We start from the raw sequence: 20,885 nt of genomic DNA, 5'->3' as shown, positions 1-20,885 counted from the left end.
TCTAACTTCACAGGATCAAGGACTTTGCTACATATGGCATTGAAGAAAAAGCACAACCGAGTTATGGCTAACCTAACTTTGTTAGGCAAAATGTCTCGTATGGCCATGGCTAACAATTGTTGCATCAAGAGGTGACAATCGTGAGACTTTAACCCTACCAACTTAAGATCCTTCAACTGTACAAGGCTATTAATATCTGAAGAGTATCCTTATGGGACTTTGACCTGACGTAGACACTGACAAAAACTAATCTTCTCCTTTCTAGACAAAGTATGACAAGCTGGAGGCAAGTATATTTTTATACCATAAGACCTTGGATGCAACTGTGATCGTATACCCATCTCAGCTAGATCTTGACGAGTATTCAAACCATCTTTCATCTTGCCTTGAATGTTATGGAGCGTCCCAATGACACTATCACACACATTTTTCTCCACATGCATAACATCAATACAATGTCTAGCATCTAGATCAGATCAGTACGGAAAATCAAACAAAATCGACCTCTTCTTCCATATGCAAGTCTTACTTTTTTCCTTCTTTTGGGTCTTTCCAAATATAGTATTCAGGTGTTCAACCCGCTGGAAGACCTGGTCACCAGTTAACGATTTTAGCGCAGTTTCATGCTCTTGACTTCATTTAAATGCTTTTTTCAATCACCTATAAGGGTGATGAGGTTTTAGAAAACGTCGATGCCCTATGTAGACTATTTTTCTACCATGTTTCAGTTGTATGTAGCTTGTGTCTTCTTTACAGATGGGGCATGCACAATGGCCTTAACACTGTAATCGCTCAAATTCCCATATGCTGGAAAGTCATTAATGGTACAAAAAAGCATTGCACGCATTTGAAAAGTCTCATTCTAAAACCCATCAAACACTAAAACCCCCTCGTCCCACAACTTTTTCAGGTCTTCAATCAACGGAGTTAGATAAACATCAATGTCATTTCCTGGCTGTCTTGGGCCCGATATCATCATAGACAACATCATGTACTTTTCTTCATGCACAATCAAGGATGCAAATTGTAAATTACTAGCAAAATTGGCCATGAACTGTGTTGAGTGCTTAAACTGCCATATGGATTCATTCCATCACTAGCTAGTCCAAGACTAAGATTTCTTGTCTCTTTGCCAAAATCTGGATACAAATGATCAATCTTCTTCCACTGCAAGGAATCAGCCGGATGACAGAACATTCCATCGTAGTTTCTCCCATTTGCATGTCGTGTAAAATCTTTTGCGTCGTCTCCATTAGCAAACAGACGCTTAAACCTTGGAATGATGGGAAGATCCACAACACCTTTGTTGGGAGGGCCCTTCTTTGAGTTTTCGTCACTACTACACTCGTCATCATCCTTTACTTTGTACCGTGATACCCCACACCTAGGGCAGTTAGGCATTTCTTGAAATTCATGTTTGTACAGTATGCAATCATTCGAACAAGCATGAATCTTCTGATACTCTATACCCATCGGACACAATATCTTCTTGGCCTGATAGTAACTTTTAGGCAATGTGTTTTCCTCTGGAAGCATATCGTGCACTACTTGAAGCTATGAACTAAAGCTTTTGTCACTCCACCCATATCTGGCCTTGACATTAATCAGACTTAACACCGCCGACAACAGCGTCAAGGAATTCTTGCACCCCAGATACAAAGGCTTCTTTGAATCACTTTGTAATGTATCATACATAGGGGCATGTGCTTGCTGAAAAGACTCTTTTCCAAGGTCACGAATCATATCCTCCAAGCGATCTCCTCTTTCTACATCAAACGGTTCAGCTTGGGACCCACTCTGCATGTCTATCAATTCACCATGTCATATCCACGTCATATAATTTCTCTTAATTCCATTACGCAATAGATGCTCCCGTATGTCGTCGACATTTTGCCGTCTCCCGTTCAAACAATTTTTGCACAGACAAAAAAACTTCCCATTTTCATCCGGTCGACTTCTTTCTGAAGCCAATTGTAGGAACTGTTCCACGCCTTCCTCATACACAGGGCTCAAGCGACTTTCATTCATCCAACCTCGATCCATCTAAATAATAACTCTATCATATTCTGGAACTCATTCAATGCATGAAATCTGACTTTTTCATTTAAAGTGTGGCCCTATCCCATTCAGGAAGACACTTTTTTTATGGTAGATTCATGCGTCAAGGTTAATATTATTTTGTTAAATTTGATGAAATTTTGGCAACATTTCGCATTGGTCTCCAAGTACATGACATGAAATCAGTGACATTAATTCCCCGATAATCAAGTATGCACTCAAAGAACAACTAGAAATGCATTGTACCGTAATTTCATCAAATTAAACAAAATAATATTAACCTTAACACATGAATCTACCATAAAAATGTGAGTCCCCCCAAACTGTCCAAACGGACAGTCCAAGATTCAATATAATGATTAATGCAAACTTTTCGCAAGAATCATTGTATTCAATCTCAAACAAGAATCTAAGGTTCACTCATTATGAACAAAAGTTGAATCTAATGCAAAGCACATTAATGACATACAAATTAAATATAGTGAGATATAACACAACACAACAGATTGGGAAGAACTCTAACCAAACAAGAAAGCAATGGCTGCGGAGTTAGGGCAATAAACGGTGGAGCTATCCGCCCTCGTCACATGTGCCTCTAACGATAAGTCCTCCAATTTGTTAGTGCCGCTAACATATCAGCGGACCTATCATTAGTAGCGCGTGTGATGAGAGTGGATAGCTCCACCGTCTGTTGCCCTAACTTGGCAGCCATTGCTTTCTTGTTTGGTTAGGGTTCTTCCCGATTTGTTGTGTTGTGCCAGAGCAGCAACATCGAAACTAGTTAACTAATGGAAACCAGCCATTGATTTAATTTAAGGTTTTTACAAAATTGCCCTAAATGCAATTTCATAGAACATTTTTTCGATAAATAGATGGATGTGATGTTCACGCTGGGTATTTATTACCTAGCTAGCCAACTAGTGTTCTGTTCTAAGTGCATATTTTACCATTATACCATAGAAGATTTTACCGTTAAGCAATGAGGAAGAAGTCATTCATTTGGTGCAGCTGGGTTCAATATTAATATTGGGGTCCAACCATTTCAATTGATGCTTTAGCTACACCAAATAAGTGTGCGCTTCCATTTTGTTCTCAACTTAAAAGGCTAGAGAATGATAAAAATGGAATTTCACCTAACAAAGCCCATGAGCTACTAGCTAACCTCGTGAATTTGTTAGGCTTATACCTGGAATTTAATTATTAATAGGATAGTTGAAGGTTTTAAGCTCTTACAATGACCTATTAGTAAATTAATCTTTTGGTAATATTTGAATTACACTTTTCAAATTTTGATGTAAGGGTTGTGCCTCACTAATAGGATAAGTGAAGGTTTTAAGCTTTTGCAGCTTATTAAGTCCAGAGGGGTTGTGCCCCACAATCAATTTCTTAGCTTCACACTCTTAATACTCTCAAATTGGTGTAGACTTCAATCAATTGTTTTTAAATCTAACACCAGTATATGTGTATATAAATATTGAGACAAATGTCAAAATAGTAGTGTGTCATAATATATATACATAGTAGTCTGTATGCATGTACCTGGAGTTGCTATAATCAAAGAGCTTCCACAGTAACGCCAATTAGCAGTAGTAAATGATAACCTGAAAGAAAAAAAAAGCATAGGCCAATTAGCCACAGTGTATTTAAAGCCTTTTATCAACAGTATGACTCTCACTTCATGGTCATACATTAACTTGATGCAGACAATTAAGGTGTGGCAATATTGTTGTATGCTGCCTTTTATTTTTGTTTATTTATGTGCCACATTGATTGTGAATAGTACCAAACAAAAACAATCAATGGTCAGCTCTATGACAGCTCTCAACAGCCCAACACACAGAGTGATAGCAATAGCAAGCCTAATTTTTGGCTTAATTGGAACCCTTGGATATTTAATAGTAGTTGCTAGAATATAAAAAGTATGGGAATAATACCACTAGAGGCTTAACTAGCAGTTCTACTGTTGTTGCTAAGATGTTGGGTGAAGGATACATATGAGGCACTCAAGTAGATCAAATACAACATATCATGGGCACAACAAACTATGACGAACAATATTGATACTAATAGGAAGGAAGTCACCGTCAGCGACTGAGTTTATGTCAAACTTTACTCTCATAAACAGATTTTAGTGGCAAAAAGGATCAGTACTAAATTGTCGGACTATGACAAGCTTGACGCAGTCTTGGCTTTTAATCATACCAATTAATATCACAACCCACAAACTAAGCAGATTTATGATTTATAGGTGTAACAGTGTGGATGTTAAATTTCAAATGATATGGGAATTTGTGAAGGCTAAATAACAAGTTATGTCTGTTGGGTTCTGTAATAGATGATGTGCTAGTTATGTCTGAATTTGAACAATGTCACACACTTATCAACAAACAATGCTTTGTCGGGTCTACAACCTTGTGATAATTCACTAGGCAATGGCTAACTTCATAATCATAATGTACTATGCAGGATATGGCTGGATGTATCAGTACTTGTCTTGGTCAGCATGCTTGCATACTTTTGTTTTCTTGAGGAGCTACTAGTATGCTATTGATCTTGGTAACTCTAATCAAAATTGTTGGATCAATTTTTATTGTACATTACGAATGAAACTAATTGAAGTGGGCCTTACATTGACATTGGTTTAAAATTATAAGATTAAACTTACACAATTGAAATATAAGGATGAAGGTGCAGTTGTTTACATTGACCCTTTGTGTCAACCCACAAACTAAGCAAATTTATGGTTTATAGGTGTAGCAATGTGGAAGTTAAATTTCAAATGATATGGGCATTTGTGAAGGCCAAAACCTGTCACAACTCCACTAATGCAACCAAACTAAGCATCAGGAAACTTTCTTTGTAGTCCTGTAAATATTTTGTCAAACACAAACTGATCCTGATTAACCCCAAACAACACAGATTGCTCTGTAATTTCCTCGAGAATCACAATGTAAGAGAAAAATGTTGGCAAGAAGCCAAGAATAGTGAATATCTAGAGAGGACTGATGTGTCATTATTTTCTCCTGTTTCTTAACCCATTTTGTCACCATTTAATTACTGATTAGCCTTAATTCTCGAATTAATTATACAGTTTTATCATTTGGGCCTACTTGACTAATTTTGTGTTTTTAATTTAATTTCAGAAGAATTATAAGCAATTGGGTTTGAATCCAGAATTGGGCTTGGACTTGAAGAGAGTAGACAATTTTATTTTATCAAATCTATCTTATCCAGATTTTATTTCATCTAGATTTTATTTCATCCAATCTTATCTTATCTTGTCCAGATTTTTTTTTTTTTTCGTTTATGGGCTTGGATTTAAAATAGATTTGTAAGCTTTGGGGCTGAGAACCTATATAACAGCACCAGGGTTTTAGTTTTGGGAGTTTTTTCGAAGAGGAGAATAATTCTAGGATTTTAGAATTCCAGTTTTTACTATTCATGCACACTGTTCACGTAGAATAAAATTCGTTTTCTGCAATTTTGTTTCTGCTTCAATCTACAATTTCGTTTTCTGCTGATTAATGGAAGACTAAGTCTCCAGCGTTGTTTTCTCTTGAGGATCAAGCACAACTCTCTTTGAGGTTTTGTTATTAATATTGAATTATGATCAGTTTTTCCTCTTCACCAATTACTCTGTATTTGTTGCTATTAATCCATGCATGCTTAGTGCTTGATTAATTGTCTCTGCGCTTAATTTACGTTCATGCTTAATGATCAATTTCATTCATGGTTAATTGGTGTATGTGTTGCTTAATCACAAAATGACAGCCTTATGTTAATTTTTGCTTAGTAATTTAATTTAGGATTGGATTAAGTGGTTGAACTGATTAAGGATAAATTCTCGTAACCTAGGATAAGAGACTTACTTGTGAATCAAGGGGAAACAACATGTTTTAATTCTGTTATTTTCTAATTCAAATTTGCTTGCTGTTTAATTTACAAAAACAAACACCCCCCCCCAATTCGTTACTGTTTTATTATTATCTGTTATGAACGTTTGGTTGATCATTGCTCGTTGGGAGACGACCTAGGATCACTTCCTAGATACTGCATTTTTAATGTTTATTTGATTCGGGTATGACCTCGATCAAAGACCTTAACTATGAACATCTTGAGTGATGAGTGTGATGGCCTATGAATAAAAATAGACATTGTTTGTTCATGCAAAGAACAATAGAAAGATTATGATCGCTATGAGTTGGATTACACAATGAAAAAATAGGAGTAAATTTAATAGGTAAAGTTTTGATTGTTGTTTGTTGTTGTTGTGCTTACACATGGAAAGATGTTAGGGCTAGAACAATGGAGACATTGAGAGGAAAACTCACATACAACAGGTGTTGGATCGAGTGGCCTCAGAATAATTAAGGGGGGGGGGGGTTGAATTAATTATTCCTAAACCTTTACTAATTAAAAATTTACTCTTCTAAGGCTTTTACTTATGTTGTTAAGAGAATAAGGAGTAGAAGAGAAGTTAACCAAAAGTAAAAGTGGAAATTAAAATGTACAGCGGAAAGTAAAAGAGTAGGGAAGAAGGAGACAAACACACAAGAGTTTTTATACTGGTTCGGTAATAACCTGTGCCTACATCCAGTCCTCAAGGGATGTACCCTCCCTTGTTCTCTTTGAACCTAGTGGATGTACCCTCCACTAGAACTAATCTACAAGGGATGTACCCTCTCTTGTTCTCAGTCAACAATCCAAGTAGATGTACCCTCTACTTGTACCACAAAGGATGTACCCTCCAATGTGTTAAGACAAAGATCTCAGACAGTTAAACCTTTGATACTTTGTGAATGGGGATACAAAAGAATTCTCAGGCGGTTAGTCCTTTGAAAACTTTTGTATAAGGGAAAGGGAAGAATCAAAAGAATTCTCAGACTATGTCGTTTTGAATTCTTTGACAAGGGAGAAGGGAGACACAAAAGAATTCAGGCGGTTAGTCCTTTGTTCTTTTGGAAAAGAGAGAAGAGAGACACAAAAAGAATTCAGGCAGTTAGTCCTTGGCGAATTCTTTTTGGCAAAGGGAGAAGGGAATGAAAAAGATGAATAGCACAAGTTTTTGAACAAAGAACTTTTCTTGGAAGAGAAAGTATTGAACAAAAACTTTTAGAAAGATGAAGAGAAGATGAAACATAAAAACTGTTGAAAGAGATGAAAGAAAATATTGAAAGATAATTGAAAGAGATGATTGAGATGAATGTGATTGTTAAAATGTTTCATGCCAAGGTCACATATTTATATTTTTTTGATGACTCAAGTCAAAACTTGTAACTCTTGGCAATTCCTTTAAAACTAATCACTTAAAAAGATATGACTTTTGAAAGAATCTTCAAAAACAAGTCACTTGAAGAAATGTGACTTTTGGAAATGAATTTTTCGAAAACAGTCCCTGGTAATCGATTACCATAAAGTGTAATCGATTACACATCAACAAATGTGACTCTTCATTTTGAATTTTGAAAATCTTAACGTTTTAAAACCACTGGTAATTGATACTATAATCTAGTAATCGATTACCAGAGAGTAAAACTCTTTGGAAATGATTTTGTGAAAACTTCTTGTGCTACTCAAAGTTTTGAAAAACTTTTTAATACTTATCTTGATTAAGTCTTCTCTTGATTCTTGAATCTTTGAGTCTTGAATCTTGATCTTGATTATTCTTGAATCTTGAATCTTGAATCTTGATTCTTGATTCTTGAAATCAAATTTCCTCTTGATCTTTGAAGTGTTCTTGACTCAATCTTGAACTCATTCTTGAATGTCATCATCTTTGTTATCATGAAGTGATCTTGACTTTTGAGATTTTTGTCATCATCTTTGTTATCATCAAAACTCCTTGAATCAATCTTGATTCATCATGAAGCTTGCTTCTACAGCAGGGTCATAGACAACAACAAGCAAGCCTCCAAGCAAACAAAAGAAATATGGATCAAATAGAGGTCTTAATATACAAACTAAAACCAAGCAAGGACTGGTTGAACCTTAGAACAGACCTAGGGGATGCCAGCAAACAGAATGGTAGAAGCAGTGAGACAAAAAAATTTTGGCAGGGTAATGCATGGCCTTCACATGCTGGCAAGGCATAAAATGCATACTTAAGAGCACATGAGCAGTCCCTTAGCTATGAGATTCTAGGTTTTGGACAAACTTTGGATGGGAAATCTTTTGGTAAGGTAGCCAGTTAGAGAGGGTACCTTAGTCAATGGTGGACAACAGTGTGCAGTGGCAAATGATGTTAGGCTGGGCTCTGGATAACATATCTGAGCACAATGAAGGTGTTGGAGATAGGCAGGGTCTATGAGGTTGATTGTCAACTTATAAACAAAGATGGAAGAGTCTACTTGGCAGTAAACAATTAAATAGGAAAAACTAATTTTGAAGGTGAAAAGGCATGAAAATAAAGAGAGCTCCATTTTTTAGGGAACACTAGGTAGGATAATAATAATGGCGGGACAAATCACGAAGGATGATACTACTCTGATACCATGTTGGAATTATGAGAGATTTTGAAAAATATTTACTTTGTGCTGTGATGTATTGGAATAAGATGTAATGTGATGATTAAATGTAAAGCATTGGCCTTTATTTATTTGTACTAATATAACTAGCCAAGGATACAAATCATAATATTAGAATACACGATGGAATAAGAACATAGGGAAACCAATTGTCAAGCATTGACCTTTATTTATACTAATGCTCTAAATATAATGTTATATACTCTTCCACATTCCCTTCTTTATTATCTTGTTGTCCAAAATGGAAATATGTTTGACTTGGTGATTTCTAGTGTACTAGGTTTCAGATTTGGGCACTCGTGCACTTGCCATTTCATTAGAGTGCTTGAGAGAATCAGTGTGTCTAGCCTTTAAAAATAATTGTAGTGAGCACGAGTTCCCCAAACTCACCTATGGTACTCAATACAACATGGTAAAGAGAACAAAGAGTCACAAAATGTACCTTCGATGGAGAAGAACAGAGCACGAAGAAGAATCTTCGATGGAGAAGAATAGTCACGATTAGGTTGCAGTGTCAGTCTCGATTAGGTTGCAGTGTCAGTCTCGATTAGGTTGCAGAGACAAACAGTCACGAAGAAGAAGAACCTTCGATGGAGAAGAACAGAGCGTGAAGAAGAACCTTAAATGGAAAAGAACAATCACGATTAGGTTGCAGTGTCACGGTCTCGATTAGGTTGCAGAGACAAACATTTTAAAATAGTGCGATTAGGTTGCAGTGTGACGTACCTTCGATGGAGAAAAACAGTCGCGAAGAAGAAGAACCTTCGATGGAGAAAAACAGAGCGCGAGCAAAATAGGGCTCGCGTTCTAATATTTTAAAATGTAAGTACAATATCGGTTATCAATACAAAACTGATGTTAACTAAATGATGTTAACATTAACATCGGTTTTCTAGAAGAAACCGATGTTAATCTATCTTATGTTAAAATCGGTTATCTCAAAACCGATGTTAATTAACTGACGATAACATTGGTTATTAAAATACCGATGTTATCAATTTAATGTTAACATCGGTTTTTCAAAAACCGATGTTAACGTCAATTAATTAACATCGATTTTTTAGAAAACCGATGTTAACTACTACACATTAATTACAATTATGTCACCGTGGTAACCTTAACATCGGTTTTTCTCAAAACCGATGTTAAAGTGACAATGTTAAATCTACTTTTTCTAGTAGTGCTCTTTTTGTGAGAGTTTACCTTGATTCTTGGGTAAATGACTGAATTTGATTTTATTAAGGCAACTTGTGGCGATCAAATCTATGACTTATCACTCATCTTTTCACATATTTCTTGAGTGTGACATCAATATCCTTCTCTAAGAGAAAACTAAGTCAATTTCAACTTTTTGAAAACTTCAAGGCAATCCATCCTGTTTTCGTGTTCATATCATTTGAATTTATCTTCAAGTTCTACAAATGAGACAATTCTTGATTTGGGCACTTGCATGACTAAGCTTTGAAAAGGTTTCTTAATTTTTTTCGGTCTCACTTTAGTCATTGGACCTTTCATCCATTGCATAAGATATTTGAAGTCATTGGACCCTTGCTGGATCATATCAATAAGCTTTGAAGGAGCATAACTAAAAAACTTATTTTTACGACACACATTCTAAGATAGTTATGAAGATCCGTCTTAGAATGTGACACGGTGGCAATTTTGTAATTAAAGGGAATGAAAACTAAGATGGTCTTAAATAAAACTGTCTTAGTTTTCATTCCCTTTAATTACAAAATTGTCACTGCCTAACCTTTTAAAATCCCTAACTCACCTGTGCTGGCCTTCTTCTCTCGGGGGAGAGCAAGAAGGGGTTTCGCTTTATGGTTGCATATTGTAGAGTGAGAGGAGTGTTCGAGTGAGCGAGAGGTTTTCTTCTTTCCGGTTGTTGTCGCGGCGGAATCCTAGCTAGTCTGGTGGTGCAAGAAAGAATGTGTGAGAGAGAAAGACGATGAGTGGGAAGGGCGGTGGCAGCCACAACAATGGCGACGGCAAGGCACTGTCGGCGACGATTCCGGTGTCGTCGCGGAAGATGGTTCAGAGCTTGAAGGAGATTGTCTCCAATTTCCCCAATCACAAGATCTATGCCACGCTCAAAGACTGTAACATGGACCCTAACAAAGCTGTTAGTCGTCTCCTCTCACAAGGTTTCCCTCCCCTCTCTCTCTATTTCAATCTCTCTTTGTTTTCTATTTTGAGGTTTTAGCTGTTTTTCTTTCACTTGGAACGAAACGCAAAATACCTTTGTTCTATGTTTCAAGGCTATTGCTTTGCTCGCTTGCGCATGATGCGAAAGTGAGAAATAACTGAGCGAGAATAATTCGTGTGTTTTTTTTTGGATGTGGAGTGTGATTTTGTGGTGAAGGGTGTTGTAATAGATGTTATATAATGTTAGGTTTGTTAATTGTGTAGATCCTTTTCATGAGGTGAAGAGCAAGCGAGAAAAGAAAAAATAGGTGCACGCTTTTTTTTGTTTTTGTTTGTTTCAGCTATTCAGAATTGGTTTTATGTTATCTTGAAAAAAAAAGAATTGATTTTATGCTTGATAATGTATTCAAATAATCAATTTTGTTTCTTCTTCCCTGAGTGTGTTCTACTGCTATGTCATGTGGCATGTGTGTAGGTTTATAAGTTGACAGTAGGTGAATCTGTGTGCTAAGTTTGTAGGTGGATATGATGAGTTGGTTTGACACTTCGACTTGAGCATTTGTTTCTGCTAACTGTCCCTACACTTATCTTGTTTTTGATATTTTGTTTTAGTTTATCTGTGTTATTTTTACCTGTTCTTGCCCTTGTTGGTTCAGATTAAGTACCCTACAGATTCTAGGTCTCCTGGGAGTGGGACAAACAACACATCTAGTCGTGGTGGTGGTAGGGCTGGCACAGATCGTTATGGTGGACATGGTGGTGCCAACCAATTCGGCAGCAATGATATGTGTGTTGGATCGAGCGACCTCAGAATAATTAAGAAGGGGGGTTGAATTAATTATTCCTAAAACTTTACCGATTAAAAATTACTCTTTTAAGGCTTTTACTTATGTTGTTAAGAGAATATGAAGTAGAAGAGAAACTTAACAGAAAGTAAAAGCGGAAATTAAATGCACAACGGAAAGTAAAAGAGTAGGGAAGAAGGAAACAAACACACAAGAGTTTTTATACTGGTTCGGCAACAACCCGTGCCTACCTCCAGTCCCCAAGCGACCTGCGGCCCTTGGGATTTCTTTCAACCTTGAAAAAAACCTTTTACAAGCAAAAATCCACAAGGGATGTACCCTCCCTTGTTCTCTTTGAACCTAGTGGATGTATCCTACACTAGAACTGATCCACAAGAGATGAACCCTCTCTTGTTCTCAGTCAAACCCAAGTAGATGTCCCCTCTACTTTTGCCACAAAGGATGTACCCTCCAATGTGTTAAGACAAAGATCTCAGGCTGTTACACCTTTGATACTTTGTGAATGGGGATACAAAAGAATTCTCAGGCGGTTAAACCTTTGAACGCTTTTGTATTAGGGAATGGGAAGAATCAAAAGAATTCTCAGACTGTGTCGTTTTGAATTCTTTGACCAGGGAGAAGGGAGACACAAAAGAATTCAGGCGGTTAGTCCCTTGTTCTTTTGGAAAAGAGAGAAGAGAGACACAAAAAGAATTCAGGCGGTTAGTCCTTGGCAAATTCTTTTTGGCAAAGGGAGAAGAGAATGAAAAGATGAATAGCACAAGTTTTCAAGGTTTAGAAAACCAGAAAACTTCAGAAAGCTTTTGGTACAAAGAAGAAGAAGAAGTTTCAAAGAGATTCAAAGAGATTCAAGGCTTGTAAAGGATTGTATGAGATTGTTTAGAAAGACTTAATTTTGAATACAAAACAAAGCCTTGCTTTTATAGACTCTTCATGTCTGGTCAAGAATGTCATTCAGAAGAGTTATAACTTTTTAGAAAAACTTAAAACCCATTTGAAAAAGTCAAAACCTTTTTGAAGAGTTACATCTTTAGATTTTTCAAAAACAAACACTGGTAATCGATTACCAAATAAGTGTAATCGATTACACAAAGCTTTTGAGTGAAATCATGTGACTCTTCACTTTTAAATTTGAATTTCAACGTTCAAGGACACTGGTAATCGATTACCAAAACATTGTAATCGATTAAAGTCTTTTGAAAATATTTGGAACGTTGTAAATTCAGTTTGAAAACTTTTTCAAACTCATTTTACTACTGGTAATCGATTACAACAATATGGTAATCGATTACCAGAGAGTAAAAACTTTTTGGTAAAGGTTTTGTCAAAAACTCATGTGCTATTCAAAGTTTTGAAAAAACTTTTTAATACTTATCTTGATTGAGTCTTTTCTTCATTCTTGAATCTTGAGTCTTGAGTCTTGATCTTGATTCTTGAGATCTTGAGTCTTGAATCTTGATCTTGATTCTTGAGATCTTGAGTCTTGATTCTTGATTCTTGAATCTTGATCTTGATTCTTGAGATCTTGAATCTTGATCTTGATTCTTGAGATCTTGAATCTTTGTTTGTAGGCTTTCTTCTTGAGTCTTGAATTCTTCTTGATTCTTGAACTTGAATCTTGAATCTTGATTCTTGAGATGGATGTTCTTTGATTCACTTGAGCTTTTTGTTCATCACTTTTGTCATCATCTTTTGTTGTCATCATTGTTATCATCAAAACACCTTTGAATCATTGTTGATTCATCATGAAGCTTTGCTTCCACAATGTGGATGATAGGTGTTGAACTGATAAATTGCTCTGGACTGTATATTTAATGAAATTTATAGTATCTGTCACTATTATTGTTGTAGTTATTATAATGATTATTTAAATTTCTGCCCTGTTTTGGGAGGCCAGATTATGGTCTACAGGGGAAGCCTATATACAAGAAAGAAAATGGGGCACCCACTTTTGGAGGGTCCACATCTTCTGCACCTAGTGTGCTGGGAAATAAGACGAAATTGAAAACCAAGTCTGACCATCTACTGAGGTTAATACAAAAGGGAAAATCCTTCAATTTATTTTGAAAAGAAGTAGGCTATCTTGGCATCCAGCTCTTACAATCTATTTTGTGTATCAGTTTAATATATTTCTCAAACAGTAGATGATTATGTGCCAATTATGTGCCAATTATTCTTTGGATACTTTATGTACATTGATCTTTTTGTGCTGAGTATTATGAACAGTGAGTATTTTAGTTTTGAAATGAAATTGGTTGAAAATGGACTGTTAGTAGTTTTTATATGATGTTTTTTGCAACTTCTATTTGTAACATTTAACTATATAGAGAATATATTACATATGTAGTCCTAAAGTATTTGACTATTTTGTTATGAGGCTATTCCTCTTTTATCTATCTTTAGTAGCATAAAATATTGTCTTTTTTTATTGTGCCTACAAGCACTTGGATACAGAATCGTGTTATTATTGTGTGGCCAGGGTGCAGTTCCCACTTCTTATGACTCATTTTATGTTCAAAATTGTTGCAGTGATTCTGTGGTTACTGAAAAAACATATGCATTTGGCATCGATGATGGACCATCGTCATCATCACAACGTGCAGGATTGCAATCTGCATGGATAGGGAATACAGGTCAAGTATCAATGGGTCAAGTTTAGAAACCTGTTGTTAACAAAAACAATAAGTATGAGAAAAATGTGTTTAATATGAGCTTAACTTGGTGATTCTATTTCAATTTTTGAGCAGCAATTGAATTTAGAGAAAGGATAACCTACTTTGGGATATCAAGTAATCTCCCCTAGTATATATACTTCAAGGTATATTCATTTTTCTTTTTGTAATGTACTACATATGTTTTTACGTGCAACTTATTAACGAGTTCTTTTACACTTCATATATCTTGTCATTGATCAATTTGACTTATCTCAGTGCATAACAAATTTCACTTTCTTTGTTTATATACATGAAATGCAAGCTCTTATTTCGTATCTTGAATAAAAGCAGTGAAGAAAAATTCGAATATTTTATTGCAAAATATAAATAAATCTTAATTAACTCACCCTATTATTTAATAAAATAACTAATTGTTTTTCACTACTGGAAAATTCACTTTTTAAGTCGGTTAAATTGTACATTTTATGACGATTTTGAACCGTCGTAAAAGGTAAAAAAGTTATAAAGACGGTCTACAGAATCGTCGTTGTATACATCACTTTCCACGATGGTTATCATATAACCGTTGTAATATGTCGTTGCAATCTACGACGATTATCAACTTAACCGTCTAAATATGCATGTATGGTGACATGCCTTTCTACGACGGTTTTGATATAACCGTCTTAGAAAGTTCATCCTACTACGACGGGTTATGAGGGACCGTCTTTGTATTTGTCTATATTCAATGGCTTTCTACGACGATTGTTGAATAACCTTTCTACGACACTTTTTTTTTGTTTTGGCATTTTTTTCCAATTTTTTTTGGTTTTTTTTTTTTTTTGCTCTATTGTACCTTTAATCATTTTCAACATTGATGAGAACCAAAACTATCAAAATCATTTTCAACATAAATAAAATCATTAACTACAACAAAGGTGAAAAAATCAATATATATATCCATTACAATACAATTTGTAAGCGGAATGCATGTATGTAATAAGTTTAATTGTCAACAATATTAAATTGAAAACATCTTCCAATCTAACCGAGGAACAAATTTAGTTAGATTGTTAGAGATAAATATGATGCAAACAAATTCAGAGACTTAATCACAACTAGAAGCCTCACTAATCCCCATTTAAGTAGGCAATTTTAATGGTCACTTTGAGTGAACTTCTTACTGACTCCAATGCTCGGGAAGTTTGAAGAGCCATCTCGGCATGGAGTTGTATACATGTTATAGTCATATACACAAAAACAACAACAAAATCCTTAACTTAAACATATCATAGCCATCTATATGACAGTAAAAAAATATTTGGAACAGGTAATTAACAGTAGTTAAACCAAACAATAGAAGGGGGATATAAGGGGACAAGGGGGCTTTGCAAAGCTCTACAACAGAATAAAATAGGCCAATAGTAAAAATTCCTATGATAATTACAACCTATCCAGGTTAATATTTTAAAGGCATATACATTGTCATGAATCATTAAAATAAATATGAAAATAGAAGTGCACAATGAGACCAAGAAATGTACCATGACATACGTTTAACCTTAGATGTAACTATATTTGTAACCTTATCACCATTAAATAACTCTAGACCAATGTATAGAAATCTAAACCTTTTTATATGACCAGTAGAAGCAAAGATATTTGACAATATATTTATAATTTATAACATAGGTTGGCAATTGATAAGTAATTTTCTTTTTGTTTGTCAGTCATTTCTTTCAAGGAATATGGATTCTCTAAGGATAACATAACTAAAATAATTAACAACTAAAGTGAGCACTTCGGCCGTGTTTCGGTGTGTGAGAGTGAGCGCAATGGACGCTTAAGATGATCAGTGTGTGTATCAAACCTCTGTCAACATGGGAGGATGTGTTTTCAAGGGATTTCTTGTTTAGCCAAGGAAGCATGGATGCTTCAAAATAGTAGTTCAAATATAAATTATTGTTCTTTAATTGCAAAAAAGTTATATTCATCATGCTAAAATTTAAAATTAAAAAAATGCAAGAGGTTGTATTAACATTGAAGTTAGAAACAAATGTTGACAACATTTTCTTAAACTTGATGAAAATTAAAAATAATTTTGAACTTGTAGAATATACATATTTTAATTAATTCTAACAATAATTTTTATATTAAAACGCGTTAGGATGAAAAACTTAATCTTTAAGATTTGCTAATTAAACGAGACTTAGATACTTGTTAAGAACTTTCTTTTTTGTTTAACCTAATCAAGAGGGAAAAGTGTTATTAATTAAATTATATGCAAATAACATTATATTAAAATTTAAATTACAATACAAGACTATTTTTAAATATCATAAGTTATTACAAATTTAAACTATTTTAATTATCATAAATTTTAAATATAATTTTCAAATTTAAAAATATTTAATTATTTTCAATTTTATTTATAATGAATTTATAAAAATTTATCTGATATGAATTTAATTTATAAAAATAAATACCAATTCCTCCACCAACAAGTCATTAACTTGATTTTTTAAGTAAAGTCTTATTCAAATCTTATCTTATTGAATGCATTAGTTAAAATACTGATCTGAAAAAATAGCTTTTGTAACATTCGTTGATATATTATTTGTTTAAATTTTGTTTGCACTGTTAAATAATTAAATAACATCTTTATTTTATTTTCTTAATTTTCTACAAGTATTCTTATTCGGAAGCAATTTTATTTGAGACACCGTTAGACACGGGTTATAGATATTTTTCTCAAAAGAATACAAACCTTGATTCATTATAGACTCAACTTGTATTTTAAATAAAATATTTAAAATAAAAGTAATAAATAATAAAAAAATTAAACATATAATAAAACGTTATGCTTGACTACTTCAAAAAAAATACATTATCAGACGGTGTTGGTCTAATTTATATTAATTTTCGTAAACCACAAGTACTAAATGATAACATAGCAATCAAAAACATCAATTCAATTTAATTTGTTAATTGGAAAGAAGAACACAACCAAGTCTAGAGGCCATAATGTGAATAATAGAAGAAAATCACATAATCATATCAGTTATTTAGCATCTATTTTTTTATTTGTCAAAAATATTGTGAGTTTTGTAACTTATTTAATATAGTGACATACAATGTTTATGCACAAAGAAACTAATTAATTAAACATACGTGTATGCATGTTCATAATGCATTAAATTAAATACTAAAAGGAACCACACAAAAAGTTACATGCTTAATTATTCATGTTTTTTTTTGTGGTGGGCTGCTTTAGAAAGGATGTCTCTTGAAAATATTATAGCTGCCTAATTAGTACATTAAATCTGACCCGTAACTGTATTAGGGGAGAAATCTAATCAGTACACATGCCATTTACGTAGTCACAATCATAATCGTAATTTATATCAAATTATTTAGAAAAAAAATCAATTATTTCTTATATGATAATAAATATTTACTTTGAAAAATATGATAATTTAATATTTATATTTTTAAAAATGTAAATTATTAAAATACTGTGAGATAAGAGTATATTAGCCTCTCCTTCCATCCCCTTGTGCCCTTCGAAATTGATTCTTTGTATCTTTGTCACAACACAATTTAATATTAGATAAGTTGACTTAACAAAAACATAGAGTTTTACATACACAAGGTTTCCAAGAAATCATACCTCATGGATACTGCATTAAATCTGGAGCGCAGAGAATCAGAGAGTGATTGTTCTGATGGATGTGCTCTGTCTTGGCTTGCAGGAAAAGAATGAGAGGCAAAACTTCTACAATGAAGTAAATATACAACATATAACTTCACATGCACACTAATAATGATAACAAGAAAAAAAATATTAGAGTCTAACTACCTATCATTAGAGTGAACTCCTTGAAGATTTGTTGTTGCGGCAGTAGAGGCAGAAGTTAAAGAAGAACTCCGAGTTTGAACATAGGGGATCTGCTGTAGTGATGATTGCTCATTTCCATCAAATGTAAGTGGGGTAGATGGACTTCCTACAGCAATTGCAGCTGGTTCACTTCCCCCTCCTGCAGCTGATGGTGGTGCACTAGGCTGAGTTGAGTATACTAAGAAATGTGGACGACCATGATCAGAAACTTCCACACACACACACACACACACACACACACACATATATATATATATATATATATATATATATATATATATATATATATATGGAAATAACAACATTTTCAACAGTGAACATGGCCCCTAGCCATATAAAAAATCCAGACAACACATACACAGATGAATAGTGACAGAACCATATCCATCAAACTATTTCAAAAGTTCTTATTTCTATTTTGCTTTCATTTAGAGCTGCTACCAATTTTGTAGGTGGTTAGTATAGCACCTTGTCCAAAACAATGCATTTATTAGACTTCAAATTCTAACTTTTCATGAGAATGCCGAAAGCTAGAAGCCATTTTAATACACAGGAACCAATTGAACCAAAAATATATTACCCTATGACAACATAGAGGTAAAAATAACACTAAATATATTTGTTTTGTGAAAGACACACATGAAAAAATATTAAAACGTACCATTCAAGAATGCACTACAGGTGGAACTCATGCTTGCAATTAGTGACCTGAAAACAAATACAAGGAAAAGGAGTAAACAAATGTTTTTCAAATGAAGCCATCCCTGCCTATAATTCTATGTCAAAAGGAAAGAGGAAAGCGAAAAAGCTGCATATTACAATGGCAGGATCACTTTTGCAAAAATCTTCAAAGCATATGCTGCAAGCATCATCACAAGCTTCTTGAACCCCCTTCCACAAAGGTTGCTGCTGATGTCATATGACTTTCAGTCTTGCCTTCCATTTCCGGAACCTATATTTTTCACAGTTCAGAGTTAGATGCAATATTTCGCAAGTGATACTCTTGAGTGCATAATATTTCCAGCAAACACTGATGGATGTTCATTCAGAGCCATTATCCAAACACAGTCTCCATACGTAAACATAAAATCCATAAAATACCTCAAATTACTTAATGAATCAGGGGATAGCTGACAAAGAAATGATGCAATGACATTACTAGCCTAATTCTGCTTTGAAAAAATCCCAACTAGTTCAAGCTAAGTGCACAACCCCTCCCTGTGAACAATTGCAGCCAATGCAACAACAATTTTGTGAGACCTTAAAACCCTTGATGCTACAATCACAATTGCAGTTTGTGCATATTGGAGAGCCTAAAAAAACACCAGAAAACACAGAATAAAAAACCCCCTCCAAAAGAAAGTCATAAAATAAAATTCCACACACAAAAAAAAAAGTAAAGCTTTAAAAAGATTATTTTTTTTTCTTAAATGAAAACATCATCCTACGATTCAAGCTCTTGAATCAGCTGATGAGTGTGTCGGTGATAGCGTTTTTTCCTTGGTGGGTTGTCGACAACATCAAAATCATCACCAGAACCACCATCCATGTTGTCACTGCCAGATCTGCTTTCATGCACCTCTTCCCGGTTCCTTCTCAAACCATTCTGCTCGAAATTCTCGGGCATTAATCTGTTCACATCCCTTTTTCCATCTATATCACTTTGCTGTGTTTTCCCAAAACAAAACAAGAAAAAGAAAAGTAGGTAAATAGAACCAACCAAAAAAAGTACTTATAAGAAGGAAAAGGTAAAAAGGGTATGAATGAATCTCACAAGTGCAAGAGAAAGGCCAGGGGAGTTGAACATGGATTTAGGGCTCTGCTGTGTTACTTGGGATCTCGTTGGAATTGGAATCGAAATTGGGGATTAGGGTTTGGGACGAGGAATCCAATGTGCGTGTTGTGTTATTGAATCGAATCGCTTGGGTTGGGTTATTGTATTGTTTGGGACGAGGAATCGGACCTGAAAGTGATTCCGCCAAGACTTGACTGAAGTAAAAAATACGCTTTGGCTTTGCAACGTGTTCGTTTCGAAACTAACCAAAAAACCCATATGTACGACAGATGAACCAAGCGAACTTGAACCACCAAAAAACCCAGGCAGCCGACCACGGTGACGACGGAGGGACAATAGAGGTACGGCGAGCGGCACGGTGGATGGCGACAACGATGCAGAGGCACAACGAGAGGGCAAGAGAAGTAAGCTTTTTCAGGGAGGTGGATAGCACGCGCGCGCGTGACCTAGTCCGTTTTAATTTTTTACACAATGAACAAAGATGTTCATAGACCAGGACCGTCCTTATATTCATTCAACGTATTTACAAAATTTCCATCATGTGAGTTTTTAAGACGGTTCCTTATGACCGTCTTAGAACCCGCGACGTAAATAACAATTTTAATGGCAATAATTACAAAAATGTCACCGCGTTGTTTTCTAAGGCAGTTCTACAGAATCGTCTTAGAATAGCTGTTGTAGAAACTTGCTTTTGTAGTAGTGTTTTAGTTCTTCTTTAATTTTTTTATACCTGATTTCGGTTCTCATTTTTTCACGATTTTAGTCCTTGCATTTTAAAAATTTTATATTTTTGGTCAATATTCAATTTTGTATATGTTTATTTCTTATTTTAAAAATTCAATTATTTTTTAATGATAACTTAAATAAATTTGTTAAATATAATATTTAATTGGACTAAAATAAAATAAATTAAAAATATGCAAAATTGTCAATTAGACTAAAATTATGAATTTTATGAAAATAGTGAACTAAAATCACAAAAAAGAAACTGACCGATCAAAA

The 20,885-nt window shown here is 34.5% G+C and overlaps 1 protein-coding gene across 1 annotated transcript; it reads right to left on the bottom strand.

Annotated features, from left to right (window-relative positions):
• Positions 1-17,697: 17,697 nt before the first annotated feature.
• On the bottom strand, positions 17,698-20,327 carry LOC114368367 (E3 ubiquitin-protein ligase RHF2A-like). The gene is made up of 7 exons (XM_028325672.1): positions 19,863-20,327; positions 19,537-19,754; positions 18,908-19,040; positions 18,750-18,796; positions 18,050-18,266; positions 17,861-17,965; positions 17,698-17,773 (listed from the first exon to the last, which is right to left on the bottom strand). The coding sequence occupies exons 3-7, from the start codon at positions 18,958-18,960 to the stop codon at positions 17,698-17,700; spliced, it is 498 nt and encodes a 165-aa protein (XP_028181473.1). The 5' UTR covers positions 18,961-19,040; positions 19,537-19,754; positions 19,863-20,327.
• Positions 20,328-20,885: the final 558 nt, after the last annotated feature.

The sequence above is a fragment of the Glycine soja genome, chromosome 9, assembly GCF_004193775.1.
Source record: "Glycine soja cultivar W05 chromosome 9, ASM419377v2, whole genome shotgun sequence".
Lineage (NCBI taxonomy): Eukaryota > Viridiplantae > Streptophyta > Magnoliopsida > Fabales > Fabaceae > Glycine > Glycine soja.
The sequence above is the reverse complement of the archived record's forward strand: the minus strand, read 5'-3'. Positions and strand labels throughout refer to the sequence as shown.

What these genes read in the sequence shown, in the direction of transcription:
- LOC114368367 (XM_028325672.1), bottom strand. Translation starts at nt 18,960, where the DNA reads ATGATGCTTGCAGCATATGCTTTGAAGATTTTTGCAAAAGTGATCCTG. An exon ending in CTGTAGTGCATTCTTGAATG is followed by an intron (nt 18,267 to 18,749) that starts GTACGTTTTAAT and finishes CACATTTCTTAG; the next exon opens with TATACTCAACTCAGCCTAGT. An exon ending in TTTAATGCAGTATCCATGAG is followed by an intron (nt 17,774 to 17,860) that starts GTATGATTTCTT and finishes GTTGTGACAAAG; the next exon opens with ATACAAAGAATCAATTTCGA.